Genomic DNA, 20,457 nt, shown 5'->3' with positions numbered 1-20,457 from the left:
TTCTTCGAGGGGCGTGCGTGGGGGAGGTCCTCTCCTATTCGTGCTGCTACTATCTAGTACTCCTTTTACTACTCTTCCTGTTGCCGCTCCACCGCTGACACGCGGAGGCTCACACAACGTTGGAATATTAAAATGCACACACAGATGCAGTTTATCTGTGGCCGCAAACGGGAGTGGGCTGCAGGGTTCGAACATGTAACATTTTTACAAGGAAAAACGAAAAGGTGGCCAAGCTTAAAATGGTGTACAACAACTTGTTATATGCCAAACTGAGGGGGAAAAAAAAAAAAAAAAGTTACACGTGAAAGAAATGGTAAGATGTTTAAATGCGTTTCTACTTATGTAGAGGGGACGGTTCTATTTGCAGGGATTTTTCACCACAAATATGACCAAACAGAACAGATGCGTTTCTGAGCTGTTATTTTTATGTTGCTTCTCTCACCCATCCTTTTTTTGTGCATACTTCTCGCTTCAATATTGGGAATCAAAAAAAAAAAAAAAAAAATCGTGCCAACGGAAAGTAACAGTTGAAGAGGTGCGGGGAAGCGCTCCTTTTTTATGAAGGCCCGGGAAAATTATAGCCACACGGGTGACATCATCATGTAAAGGAAAACGTATACATATTAGTATAACTACGCTTACGCCTATGCCTATGCCTGTGCCTCTACATGTTCATATATTCACTCACGCATAAATCTTTTTAAGGAGAAAAAATATTTCAGAAATGTTCCTTTTTTTATGTTTCCTCTTGAAGCTGCACTTTTGAGGGTTCTTTTTTTTTTTTACAATTTTTTTTTTCCAGCGAGGAATTTGCATCTTCGCAACGTGAAAGTATGCCCCTATGCGTATGGTGCCCTGTATGGCAAAACGTATATCCCAGTTCAGCTTCAGGTAGATGCTTCCACGCGTGAGGAAGCGCCATAGAATGGGGGCGCGCACGGCGTCAGGGCATACGTATCTGCAACGAGAAAGGAACAGCGGCGGAACGCGCTGCTTCGAACACGGAGGGGGGGGAAGAAAAAATATATACGCACCAGTGTACAACATGCCGCCGCTGTGCATTCCTATATTTTGCCATTTGGGCACCTCTTCAATTAGGAAAAAAAAAAGGACTCTCAATTTTGTTAATCCGAAAAAAATGAAAAGATTCAACGCAAGTACAAATTTGTTCGCCCCCCTTTTTTTTTCCCACTTTTTGCGAATTATTCTAAGATGAGAGAAAACGGGTTTAAAAAATGAGGTGCAGGCGAGGTGAGCGAGCCGACGAATGGTTTGTTATGTCCCCCTGCGAGGCGTTACCCAACTGTCGGTAAAACTTCCCCCCGCAAGTTGGCATCAACAAATGTGACGTATTTTTCTAACACAGGTGCAGCGACAACGGCAGATGTGGTGAGAGGCCAGATCGGAAAAATCACACAAAAGGAAGTGTCGCAATGGGGATTTTTTTTTTTTTTTTTTCCCCAGTATTTTCGCCCATCCGCGCGCACATAGCTGTCCTTCCCCCTTCTGCTTAAATGTGTACTCCTAATGGCACTACGAACGTTACACAAATTTCACTTTAAAAGATTTAATCAAAATTTGGTGAGTTAATCTTCCGTTGTTACGCGCTTTTATTGAAAACGTGAAAAAAAAAAAAAAAAAAAAAAAAAACTTATACAATAAAGTACAAACAGGATGCCCTCCGCACCTCTGCCACAGTGCCCATCACACAGGGCAATAGCACTCTGCGGGGTGAGTCTTGCGGGGACAAAAAGGGGGGGGGTTTCATATGGGCAAATCGCCACATGGAAAAATCGTCATATGGGCAAATCTCCACATGGTCGCATTTCCAAACAAACGATGGCACAAGCGAATGTGCGCCCCGGTCAGCAAATCCGCGGATGCACAGACGTGGGTATTTTCCCCACCACCTGCGCGAGGCACCTCCCGTAGGAGAATCCAAACAGAAGCGGTCCTATACACTTCACTCCGCTAATCTTCCAAATGTTCGTTGATAAGCATAAAGGACTCCTTCTTACCCTTGTCATGGAAAAACATCAAGTGAGCCAAGTACCTGTTCCTGTGCATGTTCGTTTTGCAAAACATACAAGTGACTGACTTGGACCCGCAATATTTCTCATGCTCCGTGTGATTGATATATTTAACAAAGTACGAAAAATTCGTATGCAGTAAGTGCATATAATAGGGGACCGATTTGGAGGTAAAATTTCCCTGCTCATCAAATTTGTCAAAAAAATTTGCCAAAATGTAGTCTTCATTATACACACTTATGGAGGACGTCGTAAATATGTTGCAGTAGGAACAGAAAATAATTTTCTTCGGACAGAATAACGCTTGATGGAAAATGAATTGTTTTTTATAAAATTGTTTATCACATGCACATTTTATTTTTGTGTGCCATGTGTTATTATGTTTCTTCCTGTCGGATGTACTTATACCTTCATTACATACGTCACAATGGGTATGATTTAAGATATCCTTTTTTTGGAAACTCCTTTTGCATATATTACATAGGGAAATATTTTTTAGGCAGTGAATTTGATGCATGCTCAGGTTATGCTCAAAAATGTCTTTCAGGCAATTGTTACATTTTATGTACTTTTGATTGATGCTTGAACTTTCGGTTGGCTTAATGGCTGTGCTGGCAGTGGGGGGGGCACGCTTACCCTCCGCTTCGTCCCCTTTCGGTGCCTCTTTCTCACCTTCTGAGCTGACTTTCATCGATAGAGTGTACTGCACCTCCGTTTCGGCCGAGCACGAAATGGCAAGGTACATTAGGTGGGGGAAATACTGGTCGTAAATGTATTCGAGGAAGGGGTCCTCCTTCTGCTGAGGCGCACTTAAAGTGACACTTGCCGGGTTGTCTCCTCGTGACTCCCCGTCTGTGCCGCCATCCCCTCGTGGAACCGCTTCCGTGCCGCCATCTCCTCGCGGACCCCCTTCCGTGGCTCCATCTGCACGCTCCTTCGCAAAGCAGGCAAAGTGCAGCATCAGCGAGTTCGTCATGAGGTCCCTATTTATGATGACGTCTTCGCTAAGATCGTCAAAGTGCAAATGGTGAAGCACATCTGACACGGAGTCGTGCGGAGGAAAGGCCACATACAAGTCGAGATCTTTATGTGCTCCACTGGAATGAAGCGAAATTTGTATTTCAATCTTATCCTTCTTGAGCAGGTCCAAAACGGAGTAGTGGAAAAAGTACTTATATTTTTTCATTCCCTTTTTTATATTACCGCTAACCGTTACATCTGTCGTGTTTATGGGTTCGTAGAAGTCACTCAGCCGATTTGAAGAGTCGTCTCTCTTCTCCCCCACATTCTTCCTTTCACATATATCGACGGTGATGTCTGTGTTGATTAGGGATACTGCATTATCCGGTTCCAACTCGCTTATGTAGAAGCTTAAGTTGTTAATGTGGACGTAGTCCCCCAAGGTTAAGGTGCTATAATTTAGGCTCAACTCATTTTGTAGTAAATTTTTCATAAATTTTATATTGCTGGTATTTTCATTTAACGATTCAAATTTGATGAAATCGCATTTGGGTATATTTGCATAGGTTACTAATAGCCGGACGATGCCGCTGCTTTGTTTTATGCCTAAATTTTCTTTCACATTTTCTGAGACGTGTATGATTCCTTCGTTTGAGCTGAACTCTAGGACGCACACGTGCGTGATGTAGTTGTTTTGCACGTTCTTCAGGCTGAAGGTGTATGGGAACTCCACTTCGCTTCGGTAGAACCCCTTCTCGAGCGTTTTCAGGATGGACACTGGCTGAGCGGGGGAGGTGGGAAGTGGGAAGTGGGGAAGTGGGGAAGTGGGAAGTTTGGAAGTGGGGAAGTGGGAAGTTTGGAAGTGGGGAAGTGGGAAGTTTGGAAGTGGGGAAGTGGGAAGTTTGGAAGTGGGGAAGTGGGAAGTTTGGAAGTGGGGAAGTGGGAGTGATAGAAAGTGGGAGTGTTAGAACGTGTGCACTTGTATACGCGTTCACGTGCGCATTCGCCCCCTTGGCGGTTCCCCATTTGGCACCTCCGCCTCACCCTACACAGCGTGCCCACACACCAAGTGGAGCTGCACCCCCGAATTGTACATTCACGCGTGACATTAATTACATCACATGTTCAAGTAATTAAAGAGCTACTTATGAACGCACCAAAAAAGGGCAAAATGGTGAGGGGCGAGAATGCCCATCTACAATGCACCGTGGCTATGTAAAAATGGAAAACCCCGCCCCCCACCATTTTGCCATTTAAAGATTTGCTGTGCGAACGTCCCTTCCCATTTGGGTCGTTAAGGATGAGCTCGACGAAAATGGGGCGACCGTACGCGCGGGTGTTCGCGGTGGGCTAACGCAAGAGCAGTGGCTCCACGAGTGGCAGCTCCACTAGTAGCATTTGCACAATTAGCAACTGCAGAAGTGGCAGGCCCGCTTACCAGAATGACCTTATCCGAGTGGCTGTTCAGCCTGTCCGGTTTGGCGCTCAGTGGCAGGGTCAAAAACTTTTGGCATATTTTGTTGTTCGAGTTGTGTATGTAATGCAGCTCCAGGTCTTCCTTCAGCTTATTGGCGTCTTCCTCATCAACCTTTTCCTTTTTCTCTTTTTTCTCACTGAGATCCCTAACAGAATTCTTCTTGTGAATCCCCAAATTGGCATTAAATTTATTCACCGCTCTCACGAAGTCATCGTCCATCGTGTTGAGGGGTTGGCGGTGGCATGGGCAAACGGAAAAAAGGAAAAAAAAAATACTAAAAGAATGCTCACAAAAACGGACAAACGAAATATGATACACCTTATCCTTAAGGGATCCCCGATGAGCACTCCTCCGTGAGCAGGGAGGTAAATATGAACCGATTGCACCTAACGGTGGGGGGGATTTCATAAAAAAGGGGGCCTATACATTTCTACTCATGTGTTTATATGGGCCTCCATCCAGAGTGTAACAAATTGGAGAAGGCATCAAAATGGAAAAACGCAAAATGTGCAATGTAAGCGCATAGGTCGAGGCATCTACACCATTTTGAATTTGCTCAGGTGATGCGCATGTGCATATGAAGCTTCCAAACAAGCTACTTCTGCCTCACTGGTGGGGCAAATTGGCTCACATAAAACACATGCTCGTGTGCGGTCCAGCCATTTACGTGCACTCGCAAATGCAATACAATGTATGCATATATTTTTTCCTTATTAAAGCGTTACTGTTCGGTATATGCAAGTACGACGGATGCAAAAACGAAACAGAAGCGCCTCGTGCAAATGGCGGTGAAGCATGCTGCCAATCGAGTTAAGCATTCGTGAAGATTGCTCATAACACGTTATTGCTAACCTTGGCAGTTTTGTGTAAATTTGTTAAAAGGGTAGCTTTGCTCATTGGCTAATTTTTTTTTTTTTTTTTTTTAATTGCCTTTTGTTGCTGTTAACCGTTTTGCCCTTCCTTCTCCACTTTCTCTTTTTTTTATTAAAGCAGTAGTTTTTTTTTTTTTTTTTTTGCTTTCATGTGGGCCGAAAAAATTGGCAACGTTTCACCATCCCTTTGGCAATTTTATAAACGGACGGTTTGCCACTTTGTGTCACTTCACGCAGCGATCTTTTTTAAGTTTGGACGATTGTACACAATTGTGGTTATTCTTCACAGCGCATCCCGTGGGGGGTATTTTTTTCCCAAAAGGATGATTTTTTAACTCTTTGGGAAAATTCGCCTATAATGTTCATTAAGAATTTTTTCTCATTAGTTTTACCGCTGCATAGCCGCTGGTACGTTTCTATAGGAAGCGAATTACCGTTTCACGACGCCGTTAGGCAATCCCACATGCAACACATTCAAGTGGTTTTCTCGATAGGGGCACATGTGCGGGTGTGCCTACTTACATAGCACACACGCGTCGCTCATTTTGTTAGCCACTTTTTCCCCACCATCAGCATAGTTAGTAAAATCAAATATGCTGAAAATGTAAATAAAAGCAAACGGAATTTTTCTCTTTTTTAACGAGCTCATTTTTGCGAAGAAAAAGCGATTACGTATAAGTACGCGCAAGCAATGGTCAAAATGTGGTAATTTTTTTTTTTTTTTTTTTTTCTTCCCCGTTTAAGTGATTGTTTGCGGAAAGTCCACACACTCGGGGAGATGGCTGTTTTGATTTATCACATGGGGCAATCATAAACCGTTTTAAAGACATCCCATAGAATTATGCACATCTTCAGATTGGTAGCCTTCCCTTTGATGGGGGAAATACGCTGACCACTTCTTTCTGTGTTGACACATTCTCAAATGTGTCTTTTTCTTTTTACCTATGGTGAAGACACCTTCCCGCATGTGGCTCGTACGCTTTTATTTTTACGTCGAAATGGGAGCGTCACGCCTGCACAGCACATTCGAACGGTTAAGCTGTACGCATTTGGTGTTGCAACTGTTAGGGCGGTTTTACCGGTAGCGTAGCTAATGAGGTTCATTTAAGGGGGTACCGCTCAAACTTGATAGAAAAAACTGCTAAACTGAAGCATCCATCAGAGTGGCAACCACGAGAAGTCGTCTCGCGAACAGAAAAGAAATATGCGGTAAGGGCAACACGTGGTCAGTCAACGAGTATGCACACGGGCATACTGCTCCACAGGCGTGTTCAAATGCTGCATTTTAAGGGGCATATAATTTGTGTGGCAATGCAAGCCTTTATGTATGGCGCGTAATTGTGTGAATGGTCTCCTTTGCGGCGCCCTCCTTTTTGACACCCCCTTCTTTGGTACCCTCCTTTTTTTGGTCAAATATCCCCAATTTCTCCCTCCACCTTTTCACCTGAACGTTCGTGCGAGCTATGCGAAGGGAAAACGATTAAAAAGAAAGCCACTTCCTAAGCGCGGACAAATTTTTCCCAAAACGGGGGAAATCGAGGCAACACTACGGTAAAGTGGAAAACGCTAAATAAAATGAAAAGAGTGAAAAAAATGAAAAAAAATAGTGAAAACAGAACAAAGCACAGCGAGGGATTACAATATAACGTAAGGCACAGTCAAAATTTTCAAAGCATACAATAGCGTTGAGCAAAGTAAAACGAAATGAAACGTTTTAAGACCTCTCCCCATCGGAAGTTGGTTCCCCTTTGGTGACGTGTTTAACTCGCGCGCAAGGCAATACCCCCAGGCTTGGCGCGAAGGAAAATCGCATCGCATGGTACGACACACCGCTCATCGCCACGAGGAAAAACCGCACAAACGAGAAATCAGTGCAAACGAGCAACCTGTGCAACTCCATACCGCTTTCGCATTTGAAAACACCCCAGCGAATATCCCCCCGCGTGAACATCGCCCTTTGGTGGGGGACCATCTGCCCGCAGGATTGTCACACAGTTCGAGTAGGCGCACGCGGCAAGCGAATAAACGCGCGTAAAGGATTTTCCACAGAGACCTCGCTCCGTAGGTGCCACACGCATCACGTATACCGCTCGTACCGCTCATATCCCCATACCCCCATACCGCTCACCCCAATGAACGAACTCCCGTCGGGCATCATCAAAGAAGTGTTCAAATTCCTAACCTACAAAGATGTGCTGAAAAACAAAAACTGCGTGAGCAGAGAGTTCCACTGCGCAGTGAAGTACAATGACTTGTGGAAATGCTTTTACGGCAGGGAATATGCAGATGACCTCATGAATAGAAAAAAAAATGACCCCTTTAAGGAGCTCTTTTACATAAGACATGAGGAGAAAAAAAAAAATAAATATGTTTGCTTTCCAAAGTCTGCTCAAGAACAATTTTTAGATATGGAGGCATCTTTACTTGCCTTGGGGGACAGCTCCTTTGGACGGTTTGACATTTCGCATCTGTACAACCCCCCTCGTTTTAAGGTGCACACCGAGATGCATGCAGGGGATTACGGAGGTGCTTCTCCAGCTGCGCCCAGTTATTACACAGGAGGGGGGGGTCACCAGAATTGTCTTTGCGATGGGACCCCTCACGACAGAGGTAGTGACGCGGCATTGAATGGTGAGGATATGCCACCCCCATGTGAGGGAGCTCATCGTGGGGGTAATATGACGAACCGGATGGTGAACGAGGAACGGATGGTGCACAAGAATCAGCTGGCGAACGAGAACCACCTGACGAACGAGAATCAGCTGATGAACAAAATCGGGGAAGAGCCATCTTGGAATGACAAAATAACACTCAGGGGGGTGGGCTTCCAAGAAGAAGATGGAAAAGACCACGGCGGACACGTGTGCTCATTCCAGCACTGCGAATTTAAATATATTCCAAAGAGCGATGTGTACATATGCACGGAGAGCAAGAATTTCCACATATGTGATGATAAATGTGAGCTAGCCATTTCGTCGGATATAGAGTGGGGCTATTTGGTATGCCCTCTGTCTGGGAAAATGTTTGATTGTTTGTTACAACCACAATGTAGGAGAAGCTTTAACAGTGTAAATTCTACCATTAAATACATTTTGACTTATGATATGGGGGCTGGTGGCGCCTTTCAATACGTCTCTCCCCAGGAGGAAAACGATCCTGACGATTCTTATGCACAAGAAATGGAACCCTCCTTTGCATACGGAAAAGGGTATTCACGTAAACGTAGGGGTGAAAATGGGGCTCACGGGGGTATGCGCAAAAGGGGGAAGCGGCAGAGTGAGAAAAAGCAGAGTGAGGATAAGCAAAGTGATGATCGGCAGAGTGAGAATAGGCAGAGTGGGCGCATTCCCTCGGCCAGTAAAAACAGCGTCTTCAAAAAGATACTCGATTCGTACAGGGGGAGCACGAGGGGGCACAAACGGGGGTGCAAAGGGGGGCCCATGCGCAACGGGTAAGGAGCCCCCCCTTCGATGTACGCATTGGCTGCAAAGAGGGAAGCAGCTTACTCCCGCAAAATGAGAAAGGTGAAACGGAACAGGTTTGCCCTCCTGGTTCTGCAGCAGCGCGTACACATAAAAAAATATACACATAAAAAAATATACACATGAAAAAATATACATATAAATATACGTACGTATGTATGTATGCACACGTGGCTGGGCACTCCCCATATTTTCGACCCCTCCTCCGGACAGAAAAAGCACACACGTGTGTACATACATATACCCTTGCATGGACGGCGCGAATGGGGAAATTTTTTGCTTGTACATATATGCCCATATTAGCAAAAGGGCTTCCTCGAAGAAGGCCTCCAGACGTGGGGGACAATACTCTCTTTTTACTCCCTCCAATTGGGGGGTAGCCACCGCGCGCGTATCTTTGTTGCTTATACCCTCAGTTTGTAGCTTATTTCGTTTATTTATGTAGCCTCACCATCGCTATCATCACCATCATCATCCTTGTTATGATGATTTTTTCCTCCCCCCACGATGAACGCCCCTCCGCTTTGATGCAGCTCCCGTTTTCTACATTTCCCTTCTGCATCAGTGCGCGTTACGCGAACTTCCCTTTGCGCATCTGTGCGTCCGTTTACTCCATTTTTTGTTTCTTTCCTTTTTGGGTCCCCAAGATGCATATTTGCATTTGTGCCGCCCAGCGGCCGTCGGCGCCACGGTGAGCGAACACGGTCCGCAGGAACACCTCGGAAAAGATAAAACATAAAAAAAATAAAACGAAATAAAACAACATAAAAAAAATAAAACGAAATAAAACAACATAAAAAAAATAAAGCAAAACAGAATAAAACAAAATTATGCAGAATAAAACGAAATAAAGTAAAATGAACCTGCCTCGCGTATGCTAACCCCCACGGTGAACGCACCAGAAACTGCAAAACGAATTAGCTGCCCCTTTAATATGTACTGAGGGATGAAGAGCGCACGGAAGGGGAGGGAGGAACCCATTTTGCCATTTTTTCCCGCACCGTTGGCGACGACAGATGCGCAGTTCCGCTAAGGACGAAGTGGAGTTCCTTTTCAATTTTTTTTTTTTTTTTGTTTCCATTTTTGTGGAGTAAGCTTCGCATCTTTTGAAGGGAGCTCAAGTGGGAAGTACAGTCGATTGAGGAGCTAAGCGTGGGGGGTTAGCGGACTACCTAAGCTGCCGTCTCAGCTAATTGAGGGGCCTAGCCTGAGGGGAAGACTACCTTAATCGCCCCCGCCTCAGCCAATTACGGGGCCTAGCCTGAGGGGAAAACTACCTAAAGCGCCCCCGCCCCAACCTGCGAACGCGCGAGCAAATGGTGCAAGGGGACGAGGCGAAAAACCGGAGGAACTTCTTCCAAACCATTTTCGAGCAGCACGCCGTTAGGAAAAGAAAAAAGGCAAAGATCAATCTAAGAATATTATACGGATCGGAGGGGTCCAACAGCTACAAAAAGGCCAAGGGCTTTCTAAACGAATTAATACCATTTTTCAAAGACATAGAAAATATATGTAACGAAATAAACAGTATAGTAACGGAGGAAGGAGGGAGTCACCACCTTCTCAACGGAAGGACAAACGAACTGGGTCATGGGGATGACAGATTGGTGAGCTATTTTAAGGAGTATTCAAAATTGTTACAAAGGAGGAATGAGCAAAATGTAAAGAGGGGCAAAAAGGACTCCCTCCATGAAGAGGGGGTAAATACTGCATATGAGCCTTTACAGCAATTTCAAGAGAAGGAAAAAAAAGGAAGCGATAAATTTGCAAACTACCTGGACTGCTGCTTAAGCAGCAATGTTTGTACAGTCAGCTTCGATTTTGTGAGTGGCAACGAGTTTAACGATTATACGTTCTTCGAACGCACCAGTGAATATGATTTAAATGTGCTGCTGCTATTTGTGAGTACAGCTAGCCATGGTTCTTTCCCCCAAAACTGCTACAAATTTGAACAACTGTTGGAAGATTTATTTAACGATTTTCGAGTGGAAAAGGATTTTTTGAAAAATGTTTTTTATACCTGCATAGGGTTCGGGAACAAACAGTACGGAAGCACTCACTTCTGCTCACCTGTTAAGAAGTGCGACAAGTATCTCTCCTACTTGGGTGCCCAAAAATTATTTAAGACGCTAAAATTTTGTGATGAGGAAAACAACGAAGAAGTGTTTCTTCTGTGGAAATGCAGTTTGTTTAAAACCATCAGTTTGGGTCTCCTTTTCTATTGCTTTAATTTTCCCCAATTATGCTCCTTTGTACCCTATGCAGACAGGAAGATTTACAGCTCCCTGCAGCACTACTGCTTCTTTTTTTGCGCAAAGGGGGACAGCCGAAAGGGGATAGATGCCGACATCGGGGTGAGCAGCAAAACTGACTCGGCACCGATCGAGGTGCCACAGGAGGGGGGGAATCACACCCATGGGGTGATTCAGAAGGGGGAAAGTCCGCAAGCGGGAGACCCCCACAATGGCGACGAATGGGAAGAGGCTCCCACCGACGCGAAAAACGGCGAAGTTGAAATGGTAGAAAAGGGCGCACTTACCTATGGGGTAAAAAAAGGGGAAGATGCGAACAGAAGCGCTTCTCTCTGCAGCAGCGGGGACGAATTGGAGGACCTCATCCCGGATAAGCCAAAAGATATGCTCACATGTAACCAAAGAAATAAGCTCACGAAGGAAGGATACAAAATCATCGGTTCCCACAGTGCGGTGAAGTTATGCAGATGGACCAAGTCTCATTTAAGAGGCCGAGGAGGATGCTACAAGCATACCTTTTATGGGATTAATTCTTACCAATGTATGGAAGCTACCCCAAGTTTAGCATGCGCAAATAAATGCGTTTTCTGTTGGAGGCATCACAAAAACCCAGTGGGGACTCACTGGAAATGGAATAAAGACGACGCGGAGATGATTGTACATGAGGCACTTAAAAAACATAAAAGTATGATCAAAGAATTGAAAGGAGCACATGGAGTTGTTAAAGAAAGATTTGATGAAGCATCCCACGTTAGACATTGTGCCTTGTCTCTAGTGGGGGAACCAATAATGTACCCAGATATTAACAAACTGATTGATGAGCTGCATAGTAAAAATGTCTCAACCTTTCTAGTAACAAATGCGCAGTTCCCAAATGAGTTGCAAAAATTACACAAAGTGACGCAACTTTACCTTTCCATTGATGCCCCTAGTGAAGAAGCTTTGAAGAACATAGACAGGCCATTATTTAAAGATTTCTGGGACCGATACGTACGGTGCATTAAAATTTTAAAAAAGAGAAAAGAAAGAACCGTATTTAGATTTACCCTAGTTAAGGAATACAATATGATGTCAGAAGAAATTTTAAGTTACACCAAATTGATAGAATATGGCTACCCAGATTTTATAGAAATTAAAGCGGTGACTTATTGTGGTTCCTCTGATGGTTATCAGCTCACTATGAAAAATATCCCATGGCATGAAGAAGTGTACCAGTTTGCCTACAACTTAGTGCACTCTAATGGGTATCTATCCGACTCGTATGAAATTGCCTGTGAGCATAGACACTCTTGCAGCATTTTAATAGCAAAAAAGAAGTTCAAAATTAATGATAAATGGCACACTTGGATTGATTACGATATGTTTCAGTGGTTGGTCAGGCAGAATAAAGATTTTACCGCTGTTGACTACTGTGCGGAGACTCCCGCCTGGGCTGTCATGGGTGCAGAGGAGCGGGGCTTCAACCCGTGCGATGAGAGGGTCTACACGAAGGGGAAGAACAAAAATAAGCCGCCCCTTGCAGAGAGCGCCTCACGGTGAAGAAGTGGCATTTGTACGCCTTTAACTGGGGAGCTACCCAATACCTCTCCTCTCCATGGAAGCACCTCCCCCCAAGTGGAGCATTTCTCCCTTTTTGACGTCGTTCCACCTGAAGACGTATGTGTACACCGGGCCTAGCAGCTTCTGTTGGGGATAATTTGAACTGCTAACCCCGGGTTAGCACCCTTCGCGCTGATCATTTGGGATGCTTGACCTATTTGTGCGCCCAGCTGGTCCCCTTTTTTTTTTTTATTTATGCCCTGATTTGTTTCCTTATGTTCCCATTTTTTGTAGAGTGACCAATATATGCATTGCATGGGTGCGCCTTTTATTTTGCGGCTCCTCGATTTGTTAAGCGGCTCATTTGGTAAAGGTTCGCCACACGAGGGGGCACCGCACATACCTGGGGGCAGCGCAACTCCCTTTTCTGAGTAAACTCTCCAGTGCTAAGAAGCCAGGGAACACGCCTATCTTTTCGAAATTGGGGCGAATGCGTTTATGCTGAGGCTAATGGGGGTATCCCTTTTGTTGCCTGGCGAAGGCGTAACGGTAGGCAATCGATCGATCGGTTAAGAGAGGGACAATTCCTCAGTTAAGCTCATAATTACGGGAACACTTCGCGAGGGAGCAAACAGCAAAGTTGAAGCGGTAACCCGTTCGTTCGCGAGTTGGACTACAGCAGAGGTGAACCCCTTCGCCACTTTGGCAGCTGCTTCTTATGCAGTTCTCCTTACTACCCTATGTGAACGCCTCACCACGTACGCGTTTGTACAAGTTGACCAAATTAAAGGGGGCAATTCACCCACGCATAGCAGTAGCAGGTGGGCTGACGAGTAAACATGCACGGGGATTTCGGCCAGTATATGCCCATACGTGGGGCCCCTTCGTTTGTTACCTTCCAGTTGGATGCAAGCAATTGGAACAGCTTGAACTTTTCAACGCTTTTTTCACCTTCGCGGGGGCGCAACATAAGTACATTGACGTGGGTGGAAGGTCACCATCGAGAGGAGGGCAAAGGAACATGCAGAGGTACCGCCACAAGTGAAGACGTTTAAGCTGATGAGTACGTGTGATATGCTAGCCTCTTAGGAACAAAAAAGAAAGAAAAGTTGTAAGTATGCCCTTTCCTTTTAATGAAGCGCCATTATGCCCGTTGCGCAGGCAAAACGAATGCAATGTTAACTTGCACGTGGGGGGAACAGCCCACTTGGGTTGGACATTTACCCCATTTTTAAGGGCATACAATTTTGACTGCGTTAAATCGGGGGGCGCAGAAAATGGGTATGCTATCTACCAATATATTGTACTTGTGCCCCCCACTTGGCGTAAAAAAGTGGGCATACTTATTCATGGCCATGCGTACATGTACCATTTTGCGGTCACAACTTACGCTTTCTCCCCCCCGTAAGAAATGGACAACCCGTACCGCTTAATTTATTGGTACCTTTTATTTGCTAACAGTTGGAGCCATGTCGCGATGGGGACTTTTAAACAAAAAAAAAAAAATAATCAAAAAAGTAGGAAACAGAATAAAAAACCTTCTGCTTTATACTTTACGTCCCTTTCGACGAATACGAAATTTACGGACAGCGACAAATGCGGAGATCGTCCCGTCCACTCCGCAAATACGATGTCCTAAACGCGGAACAGACAGTAAAAATAAAAAAACAAAAAAAATAAAAAAAAACACTGTCTACGCATTGTTATATATGCAATATATTCGTCGTGAGAAAACGCAAGTGGCATATGTCTTAATGAAAATTTTTTCAGTGCTCAAATTGGCTATTTTAAATTCGATATATCGAAATGCATGTAAATTCGCAGCATAAAAAATATATATATATAATATAATTGAGGTACGCCCCCTGGACGGGCCCTGGAGCGATTAAACGCGCGAGGGATGGGACGAACCACCGCCGCTCTTTCATATCATGATAAACTGCACGCCGCGCCTTTTTATACATGCCCTGATTTTTTTTTTTTCCCCATTAATCATGTGGGCAGAAATCCTTCCCCGGCTTTTCGGCATTTCAGCTGCAGCTTTGCTCCAACTTGGATGCGATTTTTCCAGAGACATTTTATGAATTTCCGTACTTTTTTTTTGCGATTTGGCTACTTTGGAAGGGATGCTTAAATTTTCCAATTAACGAAAAATCCAGTTTATGAAAAAAATAAAGGACACGAAATTTTATTTTGTCCCTTATCGTAAAAATGAATGGAAAAAAAAAAAAAAATAACCATCGGATGGAGAAAACGGTAAATTTAAAACAGCGCCAGAATTTTTTTTTAAAATGTAGTACTAGAGGATAATAAAAAAAAAAAAAAAAATTAAAATAAAAAAAAAAAAAGGCGTACAGTGACAGAAAAAAATATTTATAAGCGAAGAAAAACATTTGTTTGTAAAAATAAAATAGAAAAAAAAAAATGGATACAAAAAAATGACGCAATGTTGAAAATAACAAAACAAAAAAAAGTACATAAAATGAAAAAAAAATTAAGTACGAAAAAATTATCTATTTTTTCTTTTTTCATTTTTTGGCAGTGGAAGAAGTAAAAAAAAAAAAAAAAAAGAAGAAAATTTCCTAAACTTAGCAGAGCTGTTTTTTTCACTTTTATTTATTTCAAAAATTACCTATATTTTACATTTCATTTCATTACATTACATTATTTATAGCATCCTCGTCGCTTATACAAATATATTTTTATCCACGTTTGTTTGCATCTATATATATGATATATGTTATACAATATATGATATATGATACATGCCTCTCTCTTTCGTTTTTATTTTCTACATAGTGAAAAAATATTTTCTATGGCATGCTATATTACATGTATCTGCAATAATTGTAATTCCTATGCATACGTTGTTTATATATTTATTTAGTACATGGTTTAATATATGTATACCATACCATTCGAGTGTAGAAGTACCCTGCATTGTCGTGTTATATATATACGCGCATAATATATTATACGCAGAAAATATATATTACCGGTTGACATGCATAACTGTGCATATATGTGAAAACGCGCCCGTGCTCCCTACATGTATGAAGTGTTATGTGTTTACAATACGCACGCGTGGAAATAAAAAAGAACATACGTGAGGCACATTTCGCGTACACTTCTCCTTTTCAAATACATCGCAGTTTTATTTTTTTGCGCATCTTTGCGAAATATTTGCGTGAGTTACAAAATAGAGCGGGAAAGGAAATTCTTTTCCCGTACATTTGCGAAGCTGTTGATGTGATTTTTTTAGGCGTTTCATTTCGCTTTCATTTGTTAAAATTTATTTGACGAGTTTGCGCGACGCGTTTGCGTGACGTGTTTGCGTGACGAAGTTTGCCGATAAATTTTGCCTCACAAATTTGCCTCACAAATTTGCTTACAATTTGCCAACAATTTGCCCAATTTGCGTAAAATTGCTAAATTTGCTAATTTTACCCAAAACGTTTGCTTAAATTTGCCTCACCCATTACTTACCCCGCATTTTTGCGCCACAAATTTGCCTCTCAAATTTGCGTTCTTTGGTGTCTCGAACGAGGGGAACATATGAGAAAAAGAAAAAATTTGTCTGTATGTATGTATTATGTATGTATATTATGCATTTCAATTTTGTATGCAGAATGGTACATAAAAAATAATCAGATATATTTGTTTAAAAATATTCTGTAGCAAATTTTTTGCTTATCCTTTCATGTAATTTTTCCTTTTTCATTATTTTACATTTTTTATTTAAATAATTTTTTCGCATTCGTGCTCGTTACGCTATACTAGTGCAATGAAGATATGACATGACGAAAAGATTGTAACATGTATTTCTTCATTTTATGCAATAATGCTTAATGGTATATTATCACATTTCGTGGTCACTGTACATCATTGTGCATCCTTGTACGCGTTATCGTACCGTACGGTATGCTCAATGGGAGATATGCATAATGCAAAAAAAAGCAATGTATCATTTTATGTACAATATTTTTTTATTTCGTTTGAATCCCCGTGTACATTAATTTTCGCTCCTTTTTGATTCTTTTTTTTCTCTCAAGTTATACATACGTACATTTATATATATATATATATATATACATATTTAATATGCATAGAAAAAATTCAATGTAAATTTCTTTACGCGAAATATAAGAATTTATTTTCCTGTTGTTTTTATTCATTCCTTCTTTCATATTTTTTTTTTTTTTCTTATTAAAATTAATGAACATTTCCCAAGGTATTTTTTTTATAAATTTACCGAAACGAGTATCCTTTGTTCCTTTGCTTAAGTTTCCTTTTATGTATTCATGTTTTATTTTGTATGAATATGAATGGTTAAGCTTTTTGAAAAATCATAGAGAAAATTCCCCAGATATATGTTACATTTATATGTATGTTTAAAAAAATAAACAAAGTGAATAGTGAGGCATCAAACATACATTTCTTAGCCTATACATATACATGAATGCATATTTAGCACACGTTGAGCGCGGAATACGTACTTAAATGCGCGAGTACGTACTTTAATACGCCAATGCGTTTTTTAGCGCGCCAATAAATACTTTAATACATATTTAACACATTTAGATACATGCTTTAGCCCACATTTAACCCATTTATATACATTTTTATGATTTTCCCCACGCCCCCTTTTTTTACGTTATTTTATTTTTGTTCGTTTTGCTGTTTCACCCAAACCCAACCCTTCGACCTTTTGAGTATAATTGCTTTTTTTATTTCACCGTGTCGCCCGCGCAGCCCTCACATCGTTTTGGAAAAAAGCAATATTTATTTTTTTATCTTCATATCGAAAGGTATATACTCCAGCGACGCAGAGGGGGGAGGTAGCATGCTGCATCTTGCCCGCGTGTATATGTACATAAAACGTATGCGCGCCTATCGCAAACCGCACCATCTCTGAGCGGCATATACATGTACCTATATGGCGTATAAGCAAGCAGAGCTTTTTGAACAGAACCATTTTTCAGTTCCATTTTTCAGTCCCATTTTTCAGAAGCATTTTTCAAAACACGTTTGAATGGTACATACACTCCGTATGTCATTGTGCGTATTCGCAACACTGCAGTGTACATGTTTTTAATTAAATATTTCGCTCTGTGTTTAAGCAAGCGTGTACGTGTATGTGTGTATGCATATGTATATGTATAGTACATATGTGCGTACGCGTATCGCTGCTTTTTTTGCGTGTGCGCCCTCCACCTACCCCCGTATAGTGTGTACCTGCGCGCTATCATTACATCACTGCTACATTGGTAACAAATAGGAAAGATAATCTTTTTTTTACGTTTTCATGTGTGCCTGCGTGTATGTATGTATACGTATGTATGTATATATATATCATATATATAATATATACCACTATACATGCTATGTGCAAATGTGTACGCATCCCTTTTGTACACCCCCCTCTGCATATTTCTGACGCACTTGTTTGCTCGAGAATGCGCCTTTGCGTTTTCGCAGCAATTGTTCGTTTTGCCTCCCCATTTAAACGTTTCTTTTAACTTTCATTGAAATTTTTACTCAATTTTTACTCAATTTTTTTTCTTCTTTTTTTTCTGCTTTTTTTTTTTTTTTTCACCCTTGAGCTTTAAATTTTAATTTTATTTTAACCCTAGTTATGTGCCGCCCAAGAATTGCGCCCTTTTTTTTTTGACCACTGGTTTGAGTTTACGTGACGCGCGTGTTATGTGTATATGTGCGCATATGCTTACATGTGTACATATATATTACACTATATATATACACTACATGTGCGTATATATATATACATACTCACACCGCTCGTGTAAGCATTTTTTTTTATGCATTTTCGACCCTGCTCACCCCCTTTTTTTTTTTAACACTCACTGAACTGTGCCAGAGCAGCAAGCATATGCGCACGGACATATGCTAACGCCATTTCGTTTCGTGATGTATACATATGTAAGAACACATGCACGTAAGCAATGCATATTTGCGCGTATGTGCTTATGAACATATACGAATACGTATGCTCACATGTGCGTATGTGTTTACACATATAAGCAAATTATGAGCAAATGTTTGTGTACCAATTTATATATACAGCGTTTAATCCTATATATAAAATATTCGCATCAGCATTGTATTAGCGTAGTGTTAGCATTAGCACAGCGTTAGCATCGCGTTAGTGTGTTTATTGTGCATACTTTTATCCCTAGACTTCTCTTCTGCCTACAATTTCGAAATAATTGTTCCTTTTTCCCCCCCTCCCTTTTTTTTTTTTTTTTTTTTTTACTCAACCACATTTTGCCTTATTTGTATTACATCTGATAATTATCGTGATAAAAAAAAAAAATTTTTTTTTTTTACTTTTTTTATTTCATTCTTTCGCTTTTTTTTATTTCATCATTTTGCTCTTTCGAAAGTTGTCTTTGTTTACCAAAATCGCCGAGTTAGAGAATTCAGCGAAATTGGCGCACTGGCAATTAGCGAACAGGCGATTAGCACGTGAGCAGTTAGCGAATGAGCAATTAGCAAATTTAAAAAGCCCAAACGACTTTTGTCCCTATTGCGCATTTTGCTTTTCATGTGCCTTTTTTATGAGTTTATTTGAAGAACGAAAAGGGTTAATTTTTTTTTTTTTTTTTTTTTATTTTACACATGTGTATATGTAACATCTACCTTATTTTCAAAATTTCTGTGAGGCATATTTAATTTTTTTACCATTTCTTTTTTTTTTTTTTTTCCACACTTTATTACCTTCGTAATTTAGAAGATTCTCATTTCTCCCTTTTTTTTTTTATGTGATGCAATATTGCTTCAGTTTATAAAGTTTAATGATTTAACACCCAGTTATTTTTTTCACACACGCGTTTTTCGCAATTTACGCAATTTACGAATTTACGCATTTTTTAAGTTCGAGCACATACGCAGCGCATACCTAATACGTTACCCCTCTTTAACGTACTTCTCACTTTGCCCACCTTCTTGAACACATTTCCCCACCCCTTACACACATTTTCGTACGTATGCCAAGTGCCTGACCAGTTGGCCAGTTATTTTACCAGCCATTTTTTTTTACAGCGTTTCACACATATATGTACCTGTATGAACGCACATTTACATCAACGATTGTGTATATGTGCAAGCACATAATATACTCATTTGCTCGCGTATGTAAAACCGTACCTTTTTTTTTTTATTTTTTTGCTCTCATTTTTTACGTTTCAATTGTAATTGTTTAAATATAATTGCATTATAAAAAAAGTAAAATAAAAAAATTTGAAGTAAAAACAGTTTGAAGTAAAAACAGTTTGAAGTAAAGTAAAATAAAATAAGCTCAAGAATACACTGCGGGTTAGGAGAGTCTCACGAGAATAGTCAAATAATACACAACCCAAATTTGCCAGAAAAGAGTTCTTCTTCTGATAAGCTACCTGAGCCAGAATTTGATACGCACACTTTTTACAGCTACACTTTTTTCGCTCCGCATTTGCCCCATTGCAAATGCCTCGTAGAGTTCACACCGTGTGAATGTGCCAAACAAGTGTTCCCAAAAATTAGCTACCCGTGAAATATAGATTACGCGGAAGTATATACATGTACATACGTATATATATGTATGTGCATATTTGCTTTACGTAGCGGTATATGCATACATCTTCGTGTGCTCGGCCAAGCCAAGAAGGTGTTGTTCCCCATTTTATATGTGAGAAGCCTGTGCCCAATTCTCCCCGCTGTGCCTTTTATGCCCAAAATTTACATAATGCGTAGTATATAAACGTAACATTTGTCGCATGGCATAACAAGCAAACGAGCAGCTTTTCGTAGTTAGCATTCGTTAACGGTTATCTTATGCATGCACAG

The 20,457-nt window shown here is 41.3% G+C and overlaps 3 protein-coding genes across 3 annotated transcripts, besides 9 other annotated features; 2 read left to right on the top strand and 1 right to left on the bottom strand.

The window, feature by feature from the left end:
- Positions 1-494: 494 nt before the first annotated feature.
- Positions 495-514: a microsatellite.
- Positions 515-1,971: 1,457 nt separating this feature from the next.
- PVX_080010 (hypothetical protein, conserved) lies at positions 1,972-4,686 on the bottom strand (the record flags this gene model as incomplete). The annotated part of the gene is made up of 2 exons (XM_001613660.1): positions 1,972-3,771; positions 4,429-4,686. 2 exons carry the CDS (start codon positions 4,684-4,686, stop codon positions 1,972-1,974), a joined length of 2,058 nt encoding a protein of 685 aa, XP_001613710.1.
- Positions 2,760-2,808: a microsatellite.
- Positions 4,210-4,235: a microsatellite.
- Positions 4,687-7,471: 2,785 nt separating the features above from the next.
- Positions 7,472-8,794, top strand: PVX_080005 (hypothetical protein, conserved; the record flags this gene model as incomplete). The annotated part of the gene is made up of 1 exon (XM_001613659.1): positions 7,472-8,794. One exon carries the CDS (start codon positions 7,472-7,474, stop codon positions 8,792-8,794), a length of 1,323 nt encoding a protein of 440 aa, XP_001613709.1.
- A 1,343-nt stretch (positions 8,795-10,137) lies between these two features.
- Positions 10,138-13,119, top strand: PVX_080000 (hypothetical protein, conserved; the record flags this gene model as incomplete). Its single annotated transcript, XM_001613658.1, has 1 exon — positions 10,138-13,119. The coding sequence occupies one exon, from the start codon at positions 10,138-10,140 to the stop codon at positions 12,610-12,612; it is 2,475 nt and encodes an 824-aa protein (XP_001613708.1). The 3' UTR covers positions 12,613-13,119.
- Positions 12,476-12,509: a repeat region.
- Positions 12,599-12,619: a microsatellite.
- Positions 12,914-12,958: a microsatellite.
- Positions 13,120-16,213: 3,094 nt separating the features above from the next.
- Positions 16,214-16,286: a microsatellite.
- A 1,340-nt stretch (positions 16,287-17,626) lies between these two features.
- Positions 17,627-17,687: a microsatellite.
- Positions 17,688-18,061: 374 nt separating this feature from the next.
- Positions 18,062-18,088: a microsatellite.
- Positions 18,089-20,457: the final 2,369 nt, after the last annotated feature.

This window comes from Plasmodium vivax, chromosome 10, assembly GCF_000002415.2.
Source record: "Plasmodium vivax chromosome 10, whole genome shotgun sequence".
Classification (NCBI taxonomy): Eukaryota; Apicomplexa; class Aconoidasida; order Haemosporida; family Plasmodiidae; genus Plasmodium; species Plasmodium vivax.
This window is presented reverse-complemented; position numbering and strand designations above follow the sequence as displayed.